Source organism: Natrix helvetica, assembly GCF_964273705.1.
Source record: "Natrix helvetica genome assembly, chromosome: 1".
Taxonomy (NCBI): Eukaryota; Metazoa; Chordata; class Lepidosauria; order Squamata; family Natricidae; genus Natrix; species Natrix helvetica.
Window position 1 is genome coordinate 273,013,316 of NC_138548.1, and position 18,660 is coordinate 273,031,975.

General features: G+C 38.6%; 2 protein-coding genes across 3 annotated transcripts in view; one reads left to right on the top strand and one right to left on the bottom strand.

Annotated features, from left to right (window-relative positions):
* Window positions 1-4,419, top strand: part of DPYSL3 (dihydropyrimidinase like 3) — an 83,106-nt gene extending 78,687 nt beyond the window's left edge. For both annotated transcript variants that reach the window (XM_081937853.1, XM_081937854.1), the window contains exons 10-14: window positions 700-841; window positions 1,476-1,646; window positions 2,194-2,373; window positions 3,033-3,195; window positions 3,684-4,419. In XM_081937853.1, the coding sequence (XP_081793979.1) occupies window positions 700-841; window positions 1,476-1,646; window positions 2,194-2,373; window positions 3,033-3,195; window positions 3,684-3,772 (745 nt within the window). In that variant the 3' untranslated portion in view covers window positions 3,773-4,419. The remainder of the gene's footprint in view (window positions 1-699; window positions 842-1,475; window positions 1,647-2,193; window positions 2,374-3,032; window positions 3,196-3,683) is intronic.
* A 3,041-nt stretch (window positions 4,420-7,460) lies between these two features.
* STK32A (serine/threonine kinase 32A) overlaps window positions 7,461-18,660 on the bottom strand; it is a 73,301-nt gene continuing 62,101 nt past the window's right edge. Inside the window, exons 9-13 of the mRNA XM_081949841.1 lie at window positions 16,983-17,099; window positions 16,253-16,378; window positions 14,627-14,755; window positions 13,343-13,407; window positions 7,461-11,076 (exon numbers count right to left, since the gene is read on the bottom strand). Coding sequence (XP_081805967.1) covers window positions 10,983-11,076; window positions 13,343-13,407; window positions 14,627-14,755; window positions 16,253-16,378; window positions 16,983-17,099 — 531 coding nt within the window. The 3' untranslated portion in view covers window positions 7,461-10,982. The remainder of the gene's footprint in view (window positions 11,077-13,342; window positions 13,408-14,626; window positions 14,756-16,252; window positions 16,379-16,982; window positions 17,100-18,660) is intronic.

Genomic DNA, 18,660 nt, shown 5'->3' on the forward strand with positions numbered 1-18,660 from the left:
TGTATGTGTATTTGGGCATACCAGGGGTTGTAACACACACACACACACACACATAATTTGTTTTCATAGATTATATATACATATATACATATATATACATATATATATATTTGTGTTGTATTTGTGCTGATAAATAAATAAAGGGAGACTAGTATGGATCCATTTCAAGCTATTTAGCTCTCATCAGCTAGCCAGGTTTCTGCCTGGATGGTTTTCTGTGATGAGCCGAAGGACAGAAAGAGGGAGGAGTGAGCTCCCTCCCATATTTGGGCATACCAGGGGTTGTAACACACATACATACATACATACATACATACATACATACATACATACATACATACATACACACACACACGCACACACACACACACATGTATATATATATATATATATATATATATATATATATATATATATATATATATATATATATATATATATATATATATATATATATATATATATATATATATATATATATATATATATATATATATATATATATATATATATATATATATATATATATATATATATATATATATATATATATATATATATATATGTTATCCATAACTATTGCCTCTCCTATTTGTGGTTATTAAAACTTTTTAACAGATTACAAATAATTATAGAACAAAATAAAAAGCCTGAATGGATTAAGGGCATATGTAACCTTTTGGTTTGTCTCTGAGCCAGTGGGGACCTCCAAGTCTCTGGAAGTGCGCATTGTACATTCAGTACAGCCCAGAAAGCGATTGGGAAAGACAACTTCACCGTCATTCCAGAGGGAACCAATGGCATTGAAGAACGGATGTCTGTTATATGGGACAAAGCTGTGGTAAGAAAAAGAAGCTATGAGAGGAAGGCAGCCACATAATTAGGCTTGGGATGATGTGACTGGAAATTCCCATAAGACCTTCATAATAAAGGTGCATTGTGGCAACTGGCTCAAACTAACTCAGCTATGAAAAATGAAGATACAATAAAAGTATTTGTCTGGGTTTGGTTTCTTTTCCCCTTCATTTAAAATATTTAATTATGGTAGGGCTTCTTTATATAGGAACAGATGTGTCTAGTACAGTTTTTGTGCCTATGCCATTATAATCCCTGCCTCGATCCCCCATCCACTATTGTAGCAGGGTCTATCGTGTTAATATTTTTCCCATAATTCTTATGTCTAATTGTACTAAAGTAATTTTTAATTGTTTTTTGGGGAGAAGTTACAAAGAGAAAAGGGAAGAAATATTAATAAAAGGAAGCATATTTAATTACATGTTAATGATTTTTTATTCATTGTTTTTGGTTGTTATTATTTTAACTGAGACTCCCTTGCGTAAAATAGATAATTAAATAAAAGAAGTGGGAACTGGTGTGTAGAGCTTTATGTGAATAAGAGAAACATTGGATGGATATAACTTCAGTTCTGCACATATGCCTGCTTCAATCTGTTTTCTCTGGGTCATTTATTACAGGCTACAGGGAAAATGGATGAAAACCAGTTTGTGGCTGTGACAAGCACCAATGCTGCCAAGATCTTCAACATGTACCCAAGGAAGGGCAGGATTGCTGTTGGGTCAGACAGTGACCTGGTCATTTGGGATCCTGATGCAGTGAAAATTGTATCTGCTAAAAGCCACCAGTCAGTAAGTTTTTTTCATACAGTAATTGTCTAAATGATTGAATCAGTGAATTTGTTGCCACAATTGAATTGTTGGAATTTCAGTTCACAACTCAGGGGTTAAATAACTAAACATTTGTAAGTAAAGTGAACATCTGTTTTACGTGGGTTCTCGGGGGAGGGGGGGGGGAAGCTAGTGGTAAGAGTTTCCAGTTTGGGAAACAATTACTGTTTCAAGTCTGTAATGATTTTGCAATTTGATTACTTTTAAGGGTTGTTTTTTTTTTTTTAGCATGACTCACTTGCTTAATTCATGGGGACAAAATGCCCTTCCCCTGATAGAATAAGATCTTGAATCTTTCTTAATCCTTAAAACCAAAGTCCTCCTTAGATGATAGTTTTTTTTCCAAAAGTTTGATGTGATGTTATTTAAATATTTATTGAACTCCTAATAAAGTCCATTCCTTTTGCTCCAGCTATTTAGATTTACATCTCGCCTAAATATAAAATTAAGATTGGGCACTGATTTTCATAAGCTGCATAATAACGATACTGACGGTTGTATGTTGTAGGCAGCTGAATACAACATATTTGAAGGAATGGAGCTCCGTGGAGCCCCTCTGGTTGTCATATGTCAGGGAAAGATCATGCTTGAAGATGGCAACCTTCATATAACACAAGGCACAGGACGATTCATTCCTGGCATCCCATTTTCAGATTATGTCTACAAGCGCATCAAAGCAAGGAGGAAGGTAAGACAAACCTGGATTGTAATGTGAAATTACTGCCTGAAAAAGTGTTAAGAAAAGGGACGAGAAATATCCAGACCGTTGCAATATTTCATCATTTCATTTGAAAGCATTTGGGAGATTCCTAAATTGCAGTGGGACTCCACTAATAAATCCCTAGTCTTTGCATCAGTGCTTCTAGAATCTTACAATTAGACACATTTGAATGGAAGAGCAGAAGAAAAAAATTGTTAGTGAAAGACATAAGCTAATTACACCCTTAGTTTCCTCGGTAAACTTTCTATTTTCTTCTTTTTGTTGTATTGCTTTTAGGGGGTAGCGTGATTCTGTGTTTAGAAGTCCAACAGCGTCTGGATTATATTAGCTGTTTTCCATTTTATAAATAAGGATCATCAAGCAAGCTGTGGCAATAAGCCTGCTCTCTCCCCCCACCCCACCCCCACCATCACATGTCTGGTATCACAACAAAAAGGGCTTTTGTATATTTAATTTCATACACACTGTTTTCCACCATATCCAAACATGTGAGTGTATAAGATGGTGATAAGAGATGATTGTGTGAAAACCTATCCAAGATGATGAACATCATCTATCGCTCATAAGAGGAAGTTCAGGGTCATTATACAGTTGTAAATTTTGCTTCGTTTCATTACTTCCGACAGATGGCTGAAATGCATGCTGTGCCAAGGGGCATGTATGATGGGCCTGTGTTCGATTTGACTACCACACCTAAAGGAGGTACCCCTGCAGGTTCTACTCGGGGTTCTCCTACTAGGCAGACAGCACCTGTAAGGAATCTTCACCAGTCTGGATTTAGTTTATCAGGTAAGACAGACAAGATTGCACTGTTTGCAAAAGAAGGCAAGGAGAGAAGTTCCAGTAACATTTGGTATATTTGCCCCTAGTTACTCCAAAATCTTTGCATCTATGCCACATTCATAGGCCTCAAATGTTACATTGGAAAAAGAGGAGCATATGCATACTATGGCTTTCTGGAGCATATTGCTGACACTGCTCATACATCACATTCCTGCTAATTCGTTCCTACATAACGAATGATATGTGGGGAAACCAATTCATAAGAACAGCAGGAGAGGTGGCTCACCTCTACATGTGTAATCCATCTCCGGTTCTTTCTACACGAGGATCACAGATATATCCAGAGTTGACCAGCAAGTTTGCTTGAATGCATGTTTGTACATAATAAGCTAAGGGTTATTTCTCCAGAAGATTTTCAAAATGGAAGAGCAGTATATTAATAGTCTTCTAACCTGCATATTTGTTCCTCTCCCCCTGTTATATATGCTCCACAGGTACTCAGATTGATGAAGGTATTCGCTCAGCCAGCAAGCGCATAGTAGCCCCTCCTGGGGGGCGTTCCAATATAACATCTCTAAGTTAAGCTTCCAGTCATTGTGAAAAGAAAGAAAATGGAAAACCATTATTTGGGAAAAACAGAGCAATGGTACCTTCATATTTAAGAAAAAAAGAGCAATGGAGAATTCAGATTTTGAAGAATCGATAAGCCTCAAGCCTTATGTTTCATAAAATGCTACTCGCTACCTAGCTTTAAAAAAATATTGCGGGTTTCCTTTTTTGTTTATTCATAGCCTTAATATTTTTCCCATTTTTTTTACATGCATGCAAATCTGACAGGTGATTAAGTTAAAATATGTAATTGTACACAGTGAGTGCTTGTGCAAGGAACTCATAAGAAAGGGGCTGGAGAAAAGAGGGAGTGGCATGAGCGAGCTCTTTAGCCAGGGTGCTTGTGCAAAATCAACCCAGGAGTTTAGTATGGGGAGGGGGGGCAGAAGACGGTGGGCCAAGGTAGTGGGAGATGGATTGGGGGAGGGGGGGCAGTAGATCTTTGTATTGTGTCCATGTTCTTCTGTTTCCACTCAGTGCTGACGAGACAAAGATGCCTCAAAACAATCATGAGGCTGTTGGAAAACTCAAATCATCTTTGTAGTGGCTCTGTTGTATCACATTTTCCTGTTAGAAATTTTATTACTTCGTACATTTTATTGAATAAAAAATTGAAAGACATTTTCTTTCTAATTGACTTGCTTCGACAAAGTAATGTGTGTCTCTTTCATTTCTGTTCCTTTGAGACAAAGCAGATGAGGAGGAGGGGGGCGGAGGATGCGATTCTGGATTGCAGGAAAACATGTCCAATTAGCTTAGGATTGATATTCACATTAACGTATTTAATGCCCATCCATGCTTTCTGTTTTCACATCACAAAAAGTTATTAGTGACTCGCCCAGGGAAGTTGTAGCATCTTCTTCCCTCAGGAGGGCATGATGGCTATGCTTTCAGTATTTTCATTTCTCCCTCCAACTGAGGGAAGAGTTAAGAGCAACCTGGGTGTCTCTTGATTTTGCAGAGCTCTCAAATCAGTAGAATTGCCACTTCAGTTTTGAAGTTTGAAAAGATTGTCTAGGTACAAGTCTTACCTTCCTCCTTTGTATAACTTCATTGTCCATCAGTTGTTGGTTACCATTTTTACAGCAATGGAATACACATTTTAATTTGCTCTGAGAGATTGTGTTTATTTTGGAAAGCACTTGCTTTCATTTAAGTAAGCAAGTACCAAACAAAGTAAAAACAACTTTACTCATCTTCCAGTTTCTCTCATTTCTTCCTGCCATTAGCAGACTAACACTTTGAAGGGAAGAGTTCTAAAAAAAAAACACTTGAAAGCATGCAATTTACAATAAAACAGATTTTCATCCACCCACTTAGAACTGTCTACACCTGGATATTGTCCTATATATTGTCTAATACATCTCTTCAAAATCTTTTGAATGTCTCTGACCTGTATACAAAGGTCGGATGTCAAAAAAAGAGAAAAGCTTGTGTTCCCAATCTTACCTGCCTCATTCCTACTATTTCTGTAAGGTAACTTTATAAGCAATTACTAGTACTATCACAGCAAGAAAACTTTTTCCTTTTGATCCCTATATTGTGAATGGTATATAGGTATATTACTCTTGTGGGTTGTTCTAATTGCCACTCAATCTAATTAGTTGCAGGACAGTTTGAATATAGCATTAAAATTACAATTCTGTAAAGTTAATGCCAAGTTTCCAATTTTGCTTTTTACAGATGATAATATAATCCCTTTGTTATCTTAGGTATTGTAGAGTCATAAATGCACTTAATATAAATGTTAATATTCTTCAATAGAAAGATGTATTTCTTTGAGAGAAAATTCCAATTTTAAGATAACTTCAAATTATTCAGTTTATATTTTTGTTTCTGTATCATTTAGGAATATTGTCTGTGTATTTTTCAAGTTGCCACATGGTGGTGCCAAACAACAAATAAAAGCAATCAGTTTGCTAAAATATGGGGATATGGGGATGGACAACTAAGGTGAATATATGTATTTATATTCTTTGAAATTCAAATAGCAAATACCGGACTTTCTCATCTCAAATAGCTGTGTGTTTGGCGCAATTATGTGACAAAGATAAACTGTTTTTCTGCTCTCTGGAGGAGAGATTGTTTTCTGTGCCCAGCAATGAATTTTTACTGAAAAAAATATGTAAAAATCTATGGAAGTTTTACTAAGGAAAATTGCACAACGTAAATAATGGTCATGTTTTTAGTGGGAGCTGCTATTCAAAATACATAATGAGGCTTAACATGCAAGCTATGCTGCTTTTATGAAACAAAATGTTTATAATGAAAGCTATAAAAGGTTTCCAATAAAATGCTCTCTAAATATGCCCTTCAACCTTTTCTATGGCTTTTCCATTGCTTTTCCTAATGTTATGATCGTATGATTTTCTAATGTTCTGACAATATTCAGAATTTATTTAGGCTTATTGTCTTACTCTGTGGCAGGTTCAGTTTCAACAAACCAACACAATTGGGCCTGTTGGATTGGTTCAGAGTGGGTTAATTTCTTGCTGCCCAAATAGAGAGGCCATACTTGAAGTGGAGAGTGGATTAATTTAGGACTGGGGTGGACAATTTTCCCAAGACGCCATGTGAGAAGTGGACTGAGATGGAGGAGTGAATCAATAGGGCCATAAAAGTGCACAAGCATGTTACAAATTGAAAAATAATTGCCTTCAAAATAAAAGCAATGTAGTTGTATTGTCTGCATGGCATACATTTTATTTTACATTTTATATTTGATTTCTAATTCCCAATTGACATCATGTGGGCCAGATAGGGCCTTCTCTGTCTCTGGAATGACCTTCCCCCTGATATTAGAACAACCACGGACCTCCGCTCCTTCCGTAAGAAGCTCAAAACCCACCTGTTTAATCTAGCCGGCTTGGCCTAATTCCAGCTCTCCCACCTCAGTCTGTATTTTTAAATTTCACGGGTTGGTCTTAGGCTAAGTTTTTAATTTTTATAAATTTGTACAGGGGTTTAAAGTTTAATCCAATTTTAACTATATTTATGATTATTTGTATGGTTTTTAATTTGGTACCTGTACACCGCCCCGAGTCCCTTCGGGGAGAGGGGGCGGTCTAGAAATCAAATCAAATAAATAAATAAATAAATAAATAAATAGGGCTAGATGTAAAATATCCAGGTATTGTCTAGTACAAGATCAATTTGGGAGTATTTTTGCTACCAAAAAAGCATGAATTAGACATTATTGTCATGGCTTAACAACTTCCAAAATCTAGACTCCCAGTGGTCTGCTTAGTGCTGCCTTTTCACAGATTTTTCCCTTCATGCTACTTCAAGTACTCATAAGGTCTGACACTGCTGATGTCGTTCATTCAAATATGTTCCATTGTGGCTTGGCATCTAAACAGGATCTAAAACATTTTCCATCCTGATAATCACTGTCATAACTATCTCTGCAATTTACATCAATCTTTGAAAATCAGACAATCTGAGCATATCCTAGTGTGACTTGGCATCTAAACAAGATCTAAAACAGTGGGGGAGAGGAAATTTCCCAGGGTTAGGAGTCACAATTTGCATCAACAACTCCATCATGGACCAGATAAACAAGAGCGAGTCATTGTTTTAAAACGTTTTTAAAATGCTAGATTTTTATGACTGTGAAAACCTATTATCCATCAACCGAGCTTTGAAAAAATAGGATACAATGGAAAACAGCTGCAACCAAGAGTTACCACAACTTTATTTTGAGGCTTTAGAAAATGAAAAAGGTTAGTGCACTGCAAAAGGCCCTTACAGAAAGGCTAACTAACTAAATTTATAACATGGAAGAGAGGGGAAATACTACTTTTAACGTTCTAATTAACTGCAGACATAATTAGCAACTTCTTGACATTTTTAACAGACATGTAAGCTTCTATCCCTATTCTCTTTCCATCAGAAGAAAAGAATGATGCCTTTTTAAACCTAACTGAACCAAAAGAACATTGATTGGTATTTATAATTTACTCTTGTAAATATTATATTTACTTCATGTTCTATTCCTGGGAAGATTATTGGTGGTGATGAGATCAGAATGGCAGGTAGTAATAGTGTAATCCATATATATATATGCTCTTAAAGGGCCCAAATAACCATTAAAACATCTTTTTCAATCTAAAAAGTCTACTGACAGAATCCCTAAAGTTTCTGGGTTAATACAGTGTTGTACAGCAGACTGAGTAACTGAGCTGGCTGTGGAGGCTCAGATATGAAGTCTCAGGCGTTTAAAGAGCATTTAGAAACAGCTGTCCTATAACTAGTATCAAACCATTCTGAGATGTCAATTTAGGTCCAGATCTTTCTATATCGCATCTGGAATTGTGAGCGTTCATGCATTGGGGGAAAAAATGCTAGTAATTTTCAGTGAAAAGAAAAGTTTTTGAGGCAAGATTTGCCCTAATATATTACCTAATGAGAATGACGGAGAATATCTGAGGATTGGGCTGTAATCCACAGAAAGATATATGATATATTTATCATTTAGATGCAATGACTTATTGTTTTTTGCCTTAATCGTCTTGCTGCTACCAGTGGAGTTAAATGAACAATGGCAGCAGAAGGAAGGTTGACCCTCTGCTTCCTTGGTCTGCTGGCTTGTATGGTTTGCAAAAAAAAAAACCAGAAATGTGATCAATTGCATTTGCCTTTTTCAGGCACTTTGCTGATATACAGGCTTTTGGACTGATTGCTCTAATGACACATGAGAAAATTGCTGAACTACAAATCCTCGTACCCCAAAAATGGCCACATTGGACTTGTAGCTCTGCAGCACTTACCAACTTTCTTAATTTTATCCTTGGTAAAATATTCTTGCTGGAACTGAGCGGCCTTAATTTGGGTGAGAATTAAGAGGAAAATGTGGATTTTATCTTTAGAAGCTGCATGAGAATCCAGATTACTTGTCTACCTAACCTATGAATTTTAATATTACCTAGGAGTAGGATTAGATGATCCTTGTGATCTCTTCCAACCGCATCATTCTAAGAGTGCTGAAGTTTTAAATCCAGGCAATAAATAGCTGAAAAATTGGGACAAGAGCTGGATGAGAAGACCAGATGAAATGTAGATAAACTTTGGTTGACTGAAAATTACCTTTTACATCTGAGGAGGACACAGAACCATAATGGGCAGAGCAATTGTGTAAAGTAGGTAGAACCACAACATGTACATAGGAAGAAGGGTCAAGATTTTCTGTTCGCCTCGTCCAACAAAAATGTTGCTGCATTCATTTTAGAGTGCACTAAAGTTTTGTGTGTTTTGTGCCGCTTAATGATGGGGACTCCAATGATTTTCATTAAAATTTCATTCCATTTCAGTTGGAAGGAGTCAATCCCAGGCTAGATATTCTGGTGCCGTAACTACCCATCTGTTTCAGGAAGGAAGGAGTATCCGAAGTGAGCAGCTATGCCCTGATCATTCAGTCTGGTTCAGCAGGCCAAACAGAATGATAGTGGCAAGATGGAACCTGAGAATCATCGCTTAGCTAGCTGTCCATGTGGGATGAGAAAAGCTACAAATGCAGTAAGAATCTAGTTATTGAGCTTATTAAATTATAAACCTAAGTGAGCTACTGTACCCCCATTTGCAGGGTAGCAGATTTACCTGTTTTAAGCAATCCAGAGAAAAGAGGTCTTCCATCACCTTTTGCTACCCTTTGCATTCAGATAAACTACTTTGTGGAACAGGAAAATTTCAAAGAAATTTTAGGATTAAAAGACTGCAGAAAGCATCCCCTGATCCAATTGCCTACTGGGCTATCCAAGTAGACACAGAAGCCATCCATGTTCTCTTAATGATAATGTACACCGGGTGGACATAATCCATTCACTTTTCTTTGGAAATCAAAGAGATTGTATTGGTTGAGAATACATTTTGTACATACAGAGAATGCAACAGAGAATCGAAAGTCACTAGATAGCAAGTGACCTCACAGTGATATTTCGATTCAAACTACAAACAGGCTTAGAAAAAGATTTCAGCTTGACAATGTACAATAATTGTCGAGGTAATTTCCTACTTCCATTGTATTAGCCAGGCTTTTGTCTAACAATGTTGTATCTGGGGAAGAAAAAACAGGGAAAGGAGGACTAGAGCCATAAAGCAAAGCATAGCAAAATTAGGTCAAACATAAAATTGCTTCCCATAAAGAATTATGCTTAACCTGGTGTACTTGTAACATTGATATTCTTTTTTCTCGCCAATTTCCAACAACTTGGATTTTTGCTTTCTCTTCCCAACTACATATAATAACAAACTGTACTTCAGGGTACAAAGTTAATAGTTTGTCATTAACTGTACCAAGCATCTATTGAAGAGCCATCAATAGTCTTTTACCAAAAGATCATCACAGCTAGTAATTCTTTATGATAGTTTCAGACTTAAACATTTTTAATGATTTCCTTTCATCCCTTGCAAGAAATGGAATGACCCCTTGCACTTATTAGTGAATTCTACTTATAAAATGGCCCTCGTGAATTTATCTTGATTTGTATGTCCATTGTTCCATTTCCTGATTCACATAGTGTACACACAGACCTCCCAATTTGAAGATATACTGGATATATTTTTAGGAACTACTTTATTTAAAAGTACCAATAAGTGGAAAAACCCCACAGCAAAAATATTTCCTCTTATTCTGTGTCTGATATATTGTATATAATCAGTTACAAGTATTTTAAAAATGATTTTCATTTTGAAGTCTATTGCAATCTAAGGCAGAGTTATAATTCAGCTCTTTTTTTAAAAAAAACTTCTAAGAAAATGTAGAGCTACCCTCTCTAGCAGCCCTACGAAGACCGTTTCCCCATAGACAGTGGATTTAACCCAATTATCAGCAACTTTAACATTTTACCAACAGAAATTATACCTATAAAGTGACCTAACCTTTCCCTATTTGGAGTGCCTTTTACACAGTACTTAAAGAGCATACTCTTTCCTGTTAATGGTCAAGTAGCTTAGAAAAATAAACAGGCATAAAGACGATAATCTGTGCCTTAAGTAGTTTTGCAGGATTGTAGGCCACAAGTCCTTATGGTGGGAAGAGAGACTCAGCATCTAGCCTCAAGTTCCTTAGCAAGGTATCTGCCTTGTCTTGAAAGCAGTGTGCAATTTTATCTGCTAAGCTCCATGAGCTAAAGTAAAAGCCTGCCCTTTTCGGTAGTAGCAGCACCTGAGCAAAAACTACATTGATTTCAAAGATTATTATTTTGGTCATCATCTTCTTCGTTGTCTTTGGTTTGTGTCACCGTCAAGTTCTCCTGCATTTTGTTATGTTCTTGTCGTGCCCTAAAATATATAAAAAAGAAACAAAAGTCCATGACCAGATAGCAATATAGTCCAGCACTTCTCCAAAGTCTTACCATCTGCATTGGGGCAGGGGGTGCCTTTTGAGTTAGTCTGGACCAGTCCCTTCAGTTTCTTGGCAAAACTTCAGAAATGATTTGCCCCTTGCCTTCTTCCTAGTACTCCCAGGCTGGCTTTATGCCTAAGGCAGGACTAGAACTCACAGCCTCCTGGTTTCTAGCCTGGTATCTTAACCAGGATACCAAACTTGTTCTCACCTTCTGCATCAGCCAAGATACAAACAGTTCTCCTTTTATCCGGTTTGCTATGATTCCAGTTATAAAGGCTATATACCATTCATTTCAAGAACTTATTGCTTGTTACAAGTCTCAATTGAATTTCTTAAGCCACCAATCAATACTTAAAGATCCAGCCCATAACACCCTATAACAGCGATGGTGAACATTTTTTGGCTCGCGTGCCACAAGTGAGGGAAGCGCAGGGGGGTCGTGTGCGGGCATGCTGCACCCATAATGCAATGTGCGACCCCCCAGTGCACATGCACGCAAAACAGACGCGACCCCATTTTTACATGCTCTTTCCACCCTCCCCAGGCTCTAGAGGCTTTATAGGAGCCTGAGGAGAGCGAAAAGTGCCTCCCCTGCCCCCCCCCCGGAGTCCCTCCAGAGGCCTCCGGACAGTACCTGAAGCCTCCGGGGGGGAGGCTCTTTTCGCCCTCCCCAGGCTCCTATAAAGCCTCTGGAGGCTGGGGAGGGCGAAAAATGGCTTTTAAAAACGGTGAACTCAGCTGGCCAGCGCGCACATGCGCTCTGGCCAGCTGACAGGGCAGCGCGTTGCGTGCCCTGACAAATGGCTCCGCGTGCCACCTGTGGCACGCGTGCCATAGGTTCGCCATCACTGCCCTATAACTTCTATACACTATGCAATGAAAATTTTGCTATGCTGGAAAGTAGGTAATTACACAATTTCTTGCTGGTTATGCTATGTTTATAAGGATGGTCTCAGAAAGTCAAGAAATGAAATTATGGGAACCTTCGTATTATGACCAAAATTGAGACCAGAACCTGTGGCACTGTTCTGTACCGTGATTCCAATGAATATGCAGACACAAGCTTGGCTGTCTGCCACGACTAATTACATAGATAAAGCCACCCCTTGGCTAGGAGCCTAGAAAGTTATCTTCAAGAACCCAAGATAAAACTTACAGAATGCTTCCGCAACGGCTCGTATAATTGATTGTTGTTTTCTGCAAAGATTCCCCTCCCGTCTCTCCACCTATAAACTCTTTGGGAGGGGCCACACCCTTAACCAGCTGTCCTTACTTCCTTCTATGACGTCTTCTCCACAGCTGTTCCTTTCTCATCAATTCTACGCATACGCACATCAGGGACAACCTCCCTCTGTTCCTCCTCACTGACTCAGATGCCACCTGGTGGCCAACAGGCCTCTCTAGTTCCTGCTCTGACTCCAAACATCCTCCAGAGTCTTCCTCATCCTCCAAAGCAGTCCCATAATGGTCTGAGCTGTCAGAGTCCACCAACAGCTCAGCCGGCCGCTTCTGGGCCACAACAGGCACTAAGTAATGTGTTGAATGAGTAGTGCCCAATTTTTACAACCCTGGTTGTTAAGCAAATCACATCAAGCAAATTTGACTTTGCTTATCAGAAGGGCATAAATGGTGATTATATGACCCTAGGATGCTGCAACCATTGTAAATACATGCCAGTTGCTAAGCGTCTGAATGTTGATTATGTGACCTCTGGGACTTGTGACATTATAAGTGTGAGAACTGATTGTACCTTAATTTTTTCAGCACCATTGTAACTTTGAATAGTTAAACGGATGGTGGTAAATCAAGAAGTACCTATATATTGAGAAAAATATTTACTGTATGAAAATCTACCTTTGTTGTTCCTCAAGTTCTACTACCTAACTACAGCAGATACAATTTCTTTCTGGAAAGAGAACTAGGAAGCAAAAAGTAAAATAAAGCCATTTCAGTCATTCTATATTTTTGTCAGAAAGATATTCATAACGTAAATTCAGTGAGGTTGCCTACCTCAGTAAAATACTTCGAGCAACAGCTAAATGAGAGTCTACAGCAATGCCAGGTTTCCAGTGCTTTTCTATAGATTTTGTGCCAAAATCACTACCTAATTATCTGAGGAACAGTAATCAGATTTCCTTAGTTCTAAGTAATCTTATTGACGTGCTACGCTAAAGTTTATATTTTCAGGTCAATGCTTACTTTTCTCTGTTGAAAATCATGAAGTCCCTTTGTATTGACTCCAGGTTTTTCTGCAGCTGGCAGGCCTTATAGTAAGAAAGAAAAAAGCTCAGTTAATGAGAATTCATCATTGTAGTATTTGATGCAAGAAGCCACTAAACCTATCAAGAAAGACATTTCAGATCAAACAATTGATCCATGCACTAAATTATTAGCTGACTCTGTTGTGTATCTCTCTTATCAGAAAAATTCATCTAAGAACCTGGATCAAATGCATCAAATTAGATCAAGTATTATTTCTAGGTTATTGTATTCAGTAGTTAACAATCCAATTTTTAGCATCCACCCTAATCTCTTTATATCTTGGTTTATCGGAACAGAGGGCTCTAGCAGTAGTAGAAGTAGGCTAAGGATAATGTCCTTCTTCAGTAATAGATTGAAGATAATGTCCTTCCTTGATGTATCTTGATTTGTGAAAGTAATTGACTTAACAGTGATAATGAAGATACCGTAGTTTCTCTTGGGAGTAGATAGAGTCAGAACCTATGGGCACTGATTCTATTCTTTCTCTCCTTGATACCTTTTTTCCTGGCTTTGTTTGTATCCAGTATTGGTGTAGAAAGGAGATATAAATCTGAAACAAGAAAGCTCTATTTCTTGATTTCTTTCTTTGTCACAAAAAAGGATAATGTGTTTTCCTTGCTTTGCTATTGTTTTCAGCCCAAAGCTAATGAAACTAGAAAAAATGCCAAGATTACTGAACACTTATTCTTACTCTCTACCTTTCCCATGGTTTTCCTTTCTTTCTATTCCCCTCACCAAACCTAAAGCTAACAAAAAATAAATAAATAGAAAAGTTTATTCTTCCCTGTTATTCTAATCTATTCTAATCTATTCCATTCTTATTCTTATTCCTTGCTGTCACAACCTTGATGTAAGGTATTGCTTATAGAATTTAAAATAATCCAAAAATCTAAAACTGGTATATCCATGGGCCTTTCCCCAATTTTGCAAAGATTTCAAAAGGTGCTCTTATATTTTCAAAAGTATTATAAATATACTCTAGCACCAATTCATCATTTATACGCCAAGAATGAGAAAGCACAAAGGGTTACAGACTGCATATTTTGGCTGCTGTCCTACTCATTTGGGGCATTGCCATCAAAGTCAATGTGATTTAGATCTGAGACTTCTGTCTTTTAGATCAATATACCTAATGAAAGTGGAAGACATTAAAATGCAGGCATCCTTACATCAGCCAAACATCTTTTGGGTAATTCAGGCATCCAACTCTCTGTGCCTTACCTCTGAGGATTCATTTTTGTTGCTTTCCTTCTCCTTCTTAGCCAAGCGCTTCTTCTTTTTATGAAGTGGCTTTGACTCCAGGATCATTTCTTCAAGTTCAAAGGTTGGATCACAGTTTAACTTCCCTTTCTAGGGAGGAAAGCACACGCAGAGAGAAATTGTTACCCTTCCCTCCCCCAAATAAAATAAAATAAATAAAGACATTTGCATGGACATTCTATGGTGTGATTGAACACCATAAAAGTGAACCAAAACAGATTCCCCAATTAAAACTATTAGGACTCTCTGAAATTTCAAAATTGAAATATAATATAGAGGAGAGCTTGAATTGGACCGCTAGGATCAATGATTGTCTAGAGCAGTGATGGCGAACCTTTTTTGGCTCGCGTGCCACAAGTGGGGGGAGCGCAGGGGGGGTCAAGTGCGGGCGTGCCACGCCCATAATGCAACATGCAACCCCCCCAGTGTGCATGCGCGCACAACGCGTGACCCCCCCCCCATTTTACATGCTTTTTTCGCCCTCCCCAGGCTCCAGGGGCTTTATAGGAGCCTGGGGAGGGCAAAAGGAGCCTCCCCTGACCCCCCGGAGGCCCTCCGGAGGCTTCAGGGACCGTACGGAGGCTTCCCTGAAGCCTTCGGAGCGCTTAAAACCACCCTCCGAGCAAACCGGAAGTGACTTCCAGATTGCTCGGAGGGTCGTTTTAAGCGCTCCAAAGGCATCAGGGAAGCCTCGGACAGTCCCTGAAGCCTTCGGAACGCTTAAAATGACCCTCCGAGCAACCCGGAAGTCACTTCCGGTTTGCTCGGAGGGTGGTTTTAAGCATTCCGAAGGCTTCAGGGATGGTCCCTGAAGCCTCCGGGGGGGCGGGTAGGCTCTTTTTGCCCTCCCCAGGCTCCTATAAAGCCTCTGGAGCCTGGGGAAGGCGAAAAATAGCTTTTAAAAAGGTGAACTCAGCTGGCCAGCGCCTCGCATGCCCTGACAAATGGCTCCGCGTGCCACTTGTGGCACACGTGCCATAGGTTCGCCATCACTGGTCTAGAGTATAAAAGCCTTTAACTACACAAACACAATGTCCTTCAGGCTGCAGTAAAGAGAGCACACTTCAGGTCCTCTCATCAAGACACAGCCACCTAATGGGACCTCAAGAACATGTCTTCTGAATGGCAGCTCCTGGTTTTTTTAAAAAAAGTGTCCCCCCCCCCAAAAAAATATGACTGGCCCATGCAAGCCTCGAGTCCCAATTGCTATATATTTTAATCTGGTTGCCATTTTATTGTTTTAGTTGGCTTTTAATGTATTGTGTTGCTTTGGGGAGGGAGAGGTACTTGTTTCTGAATTTTGGGCAGCCCTAGAAATGTTATAAATACATGAATGAATGAATGAATGAATGAATGAATGAATGAATGAATGAATGAATTGTTGTGCCACTTAATTTATCTTAATAATTAAACTATTGATTTGGGGTTTTAAGGAGTTTATGTTTCTCTTCAGACTTTACTCTGTTGGTGTGTGAAATCTGCACAGTGATAGTTTATTGCTTTATACATTAAGAAGCCTGTCATAGTGTCACCATCATTATAACTCTAGTTTCTAAATTAAGAAAACATTCAAACTAAAATTCTTACATTAGGAAGAAATCCAGGCAATACTGTCTTCTGTAAAACAGCATCCCAGTTGATATCAGCCAAGTACGGATACTCCTGGACATGACTCAGTTGAAAAAATCTTTCCTCTGAATTTATTTCCACTAACTAGAGGTTAGAATTAAAGCACTTTATTAAGTACATCAGAATAGAATAGAACACAATTGCAGACTGAATACAAAAAAGGATGATACATGCCTCTTTATCTCAGACATAATAAGGAACCTCCAGCCCATGAAAGTTTACAGTTCAAAAATTTCCATGCAGCCCATAAGTTGTTGTAAATATCCTGCTCTGACTTTTCCTCAAATTCTAAGCTCCTATCCAGCACTTCTAAACTCTTTAAAAGATTACAACATCCAGTATTGTTGTTTCAGACAGAAATATTTATCTAAATAAACTAACTGAAACTAAGGATCAAGTAAGAAATGTCCAATGCAGTGTAGGGTAAAACAGTTTCCTATGATCCTGCATTTTAGGATCCTAAAATCAGAGCCAATCAAGTGCAGTAGGTGAATGGAACTGTTTGATGTTGTAAAATAACATCACACTAGGTGTTAAAATGCATTGGGGGGGATGTAGGATGACTCATAGCTTCCATATTTAGCAGCAGTCCTGAATCTCCAGTAATGTTCTACTCCTGGTGGAATGAGTCAAAAGGCTTGGAAGGCTTAGCATCTTAACCAACATCTGATCTTTAAAGCTCACTCACCTTTTTAATCAATGAGATCATATCCTGTGACCAAGCAGCAGGATACATGATGGTGGCCGTCTTGTACACATGCAAAATTTCATTGGCAGAATTACTAGAGCGAATGTGGTATGGTCTCTGCAAGAAGAGAAGAAGGCAAGGACACTGAAACACAGTTTGTCATCCAACAAGAACAGATTAATGAATTCTCTCTTTTGAATTAGATAAGTTTTTTAGAGGAAAAAAAGTATCACTAGATTGTAATGGGCTGACAACTTCTCCAAGAGACTTCACGCTCTCTCCTCCTTCCTCAGAATCCACTAATGTTCTTAGTTAAGGCATTGTGACACTGGCTAATTTTTTGATCAACACAGTAAAGTTACACTTAAAAAGCAACATGTAAGCAACAGGAAGACATCAAGGATTGTGCAATTGGTGTTTCACTCAATACAAATTGAGTTCAAAGAAAATCATATTAGTGGTAGGTGTGAATTCTTTCAACATTCCTAGAAATACTTAAAATTCGTATGTTATTTCTGAACTGAAATATATTCTCTTTTGAAATAAGACAAAACAGAATCAAAATGACACCGTTTTAAACATGCACTCAAAATGTTTTGTAATAAATCTTCAGAACATAAATGTAATCAATTAAATTAAGGAGTGTATTTTCCCAGCATGCCTGCAATAGTGGGGCTAATCCATTCAACTTTTTTTGGGGGGGAGGAATTAAACAGTGGAAGAGCATTTCCAACCTGTTTTGCATTGTACTAAAGAGCAGTGCAAATGGTGCCAGCCATTAGAATTTGTGCAAAATTGCAGAATAGACTGCAATACTGAGAGATGCAAGCTCACCTGGCATGATTGCCTATGCCTAAATAAGAAATTACAAGCAAAACCTTTAGCCACCCCTGAGCTTTTGTAAAGAGCAACTCTGTCAAATTCTAGTCTCGATTTGCTGTCTGCTACCACCAGTAGAGCAGAACGACAAGTGAGGATGAAAGAAAATGTGCCATAGGCACGGAGGGAAAAATCTATATGTTATTATTTCGGAATCATTAGCAACTTCCATTCCTTACATTTCCAGGATGCAGTTTGGCATAGTCTCTTTATGGAGCAGTTCAAGGCACAGCTTCTCACTTCAATCATCTGACAATGTTGCAGTGGGTGGGTTCCTACCAGTTGTGGTTTGGCGGCCTGGGTCGCTGGAACCGGCAGCGACCAGGCATGCCATGCCCCCGAACCGGTTCCCCGGGCGACGGAAGTGGCATCATCTTGTTTTTCAGTTTTGCACATGTGCAGAACAATTTTAATTGCATTGCGCATGCACGCACAGCGTGCATCAAGCATGTGCGTGCAAAGCGCGCACGCAAGCCAACCGGCAGTTGTGGCTGCCGGAACCCACCCCTGCTACGTTGGGATTTGTGCCCCTGAATATGCAAGCTTTTCAACAGCATTTTTCTTACAATAACCAAGATTTTGTATTTCAGACAACAACTTTGTATCCAGAATCTATTTAATTTTAGTTATGTGCTACAGAAAACATCCTGATGAATGTAGAATTCTATTAAGAAAAATCGGTCAGATAGACTGGGGAGAAGACAGAAACAGGAAGATTTGAAAATCATTAATCCAGGCACGCATTCAGTAATGCTTAACTTTGGTGTAACTCGCTTTGTGTGTACACAGAGCAACAGCA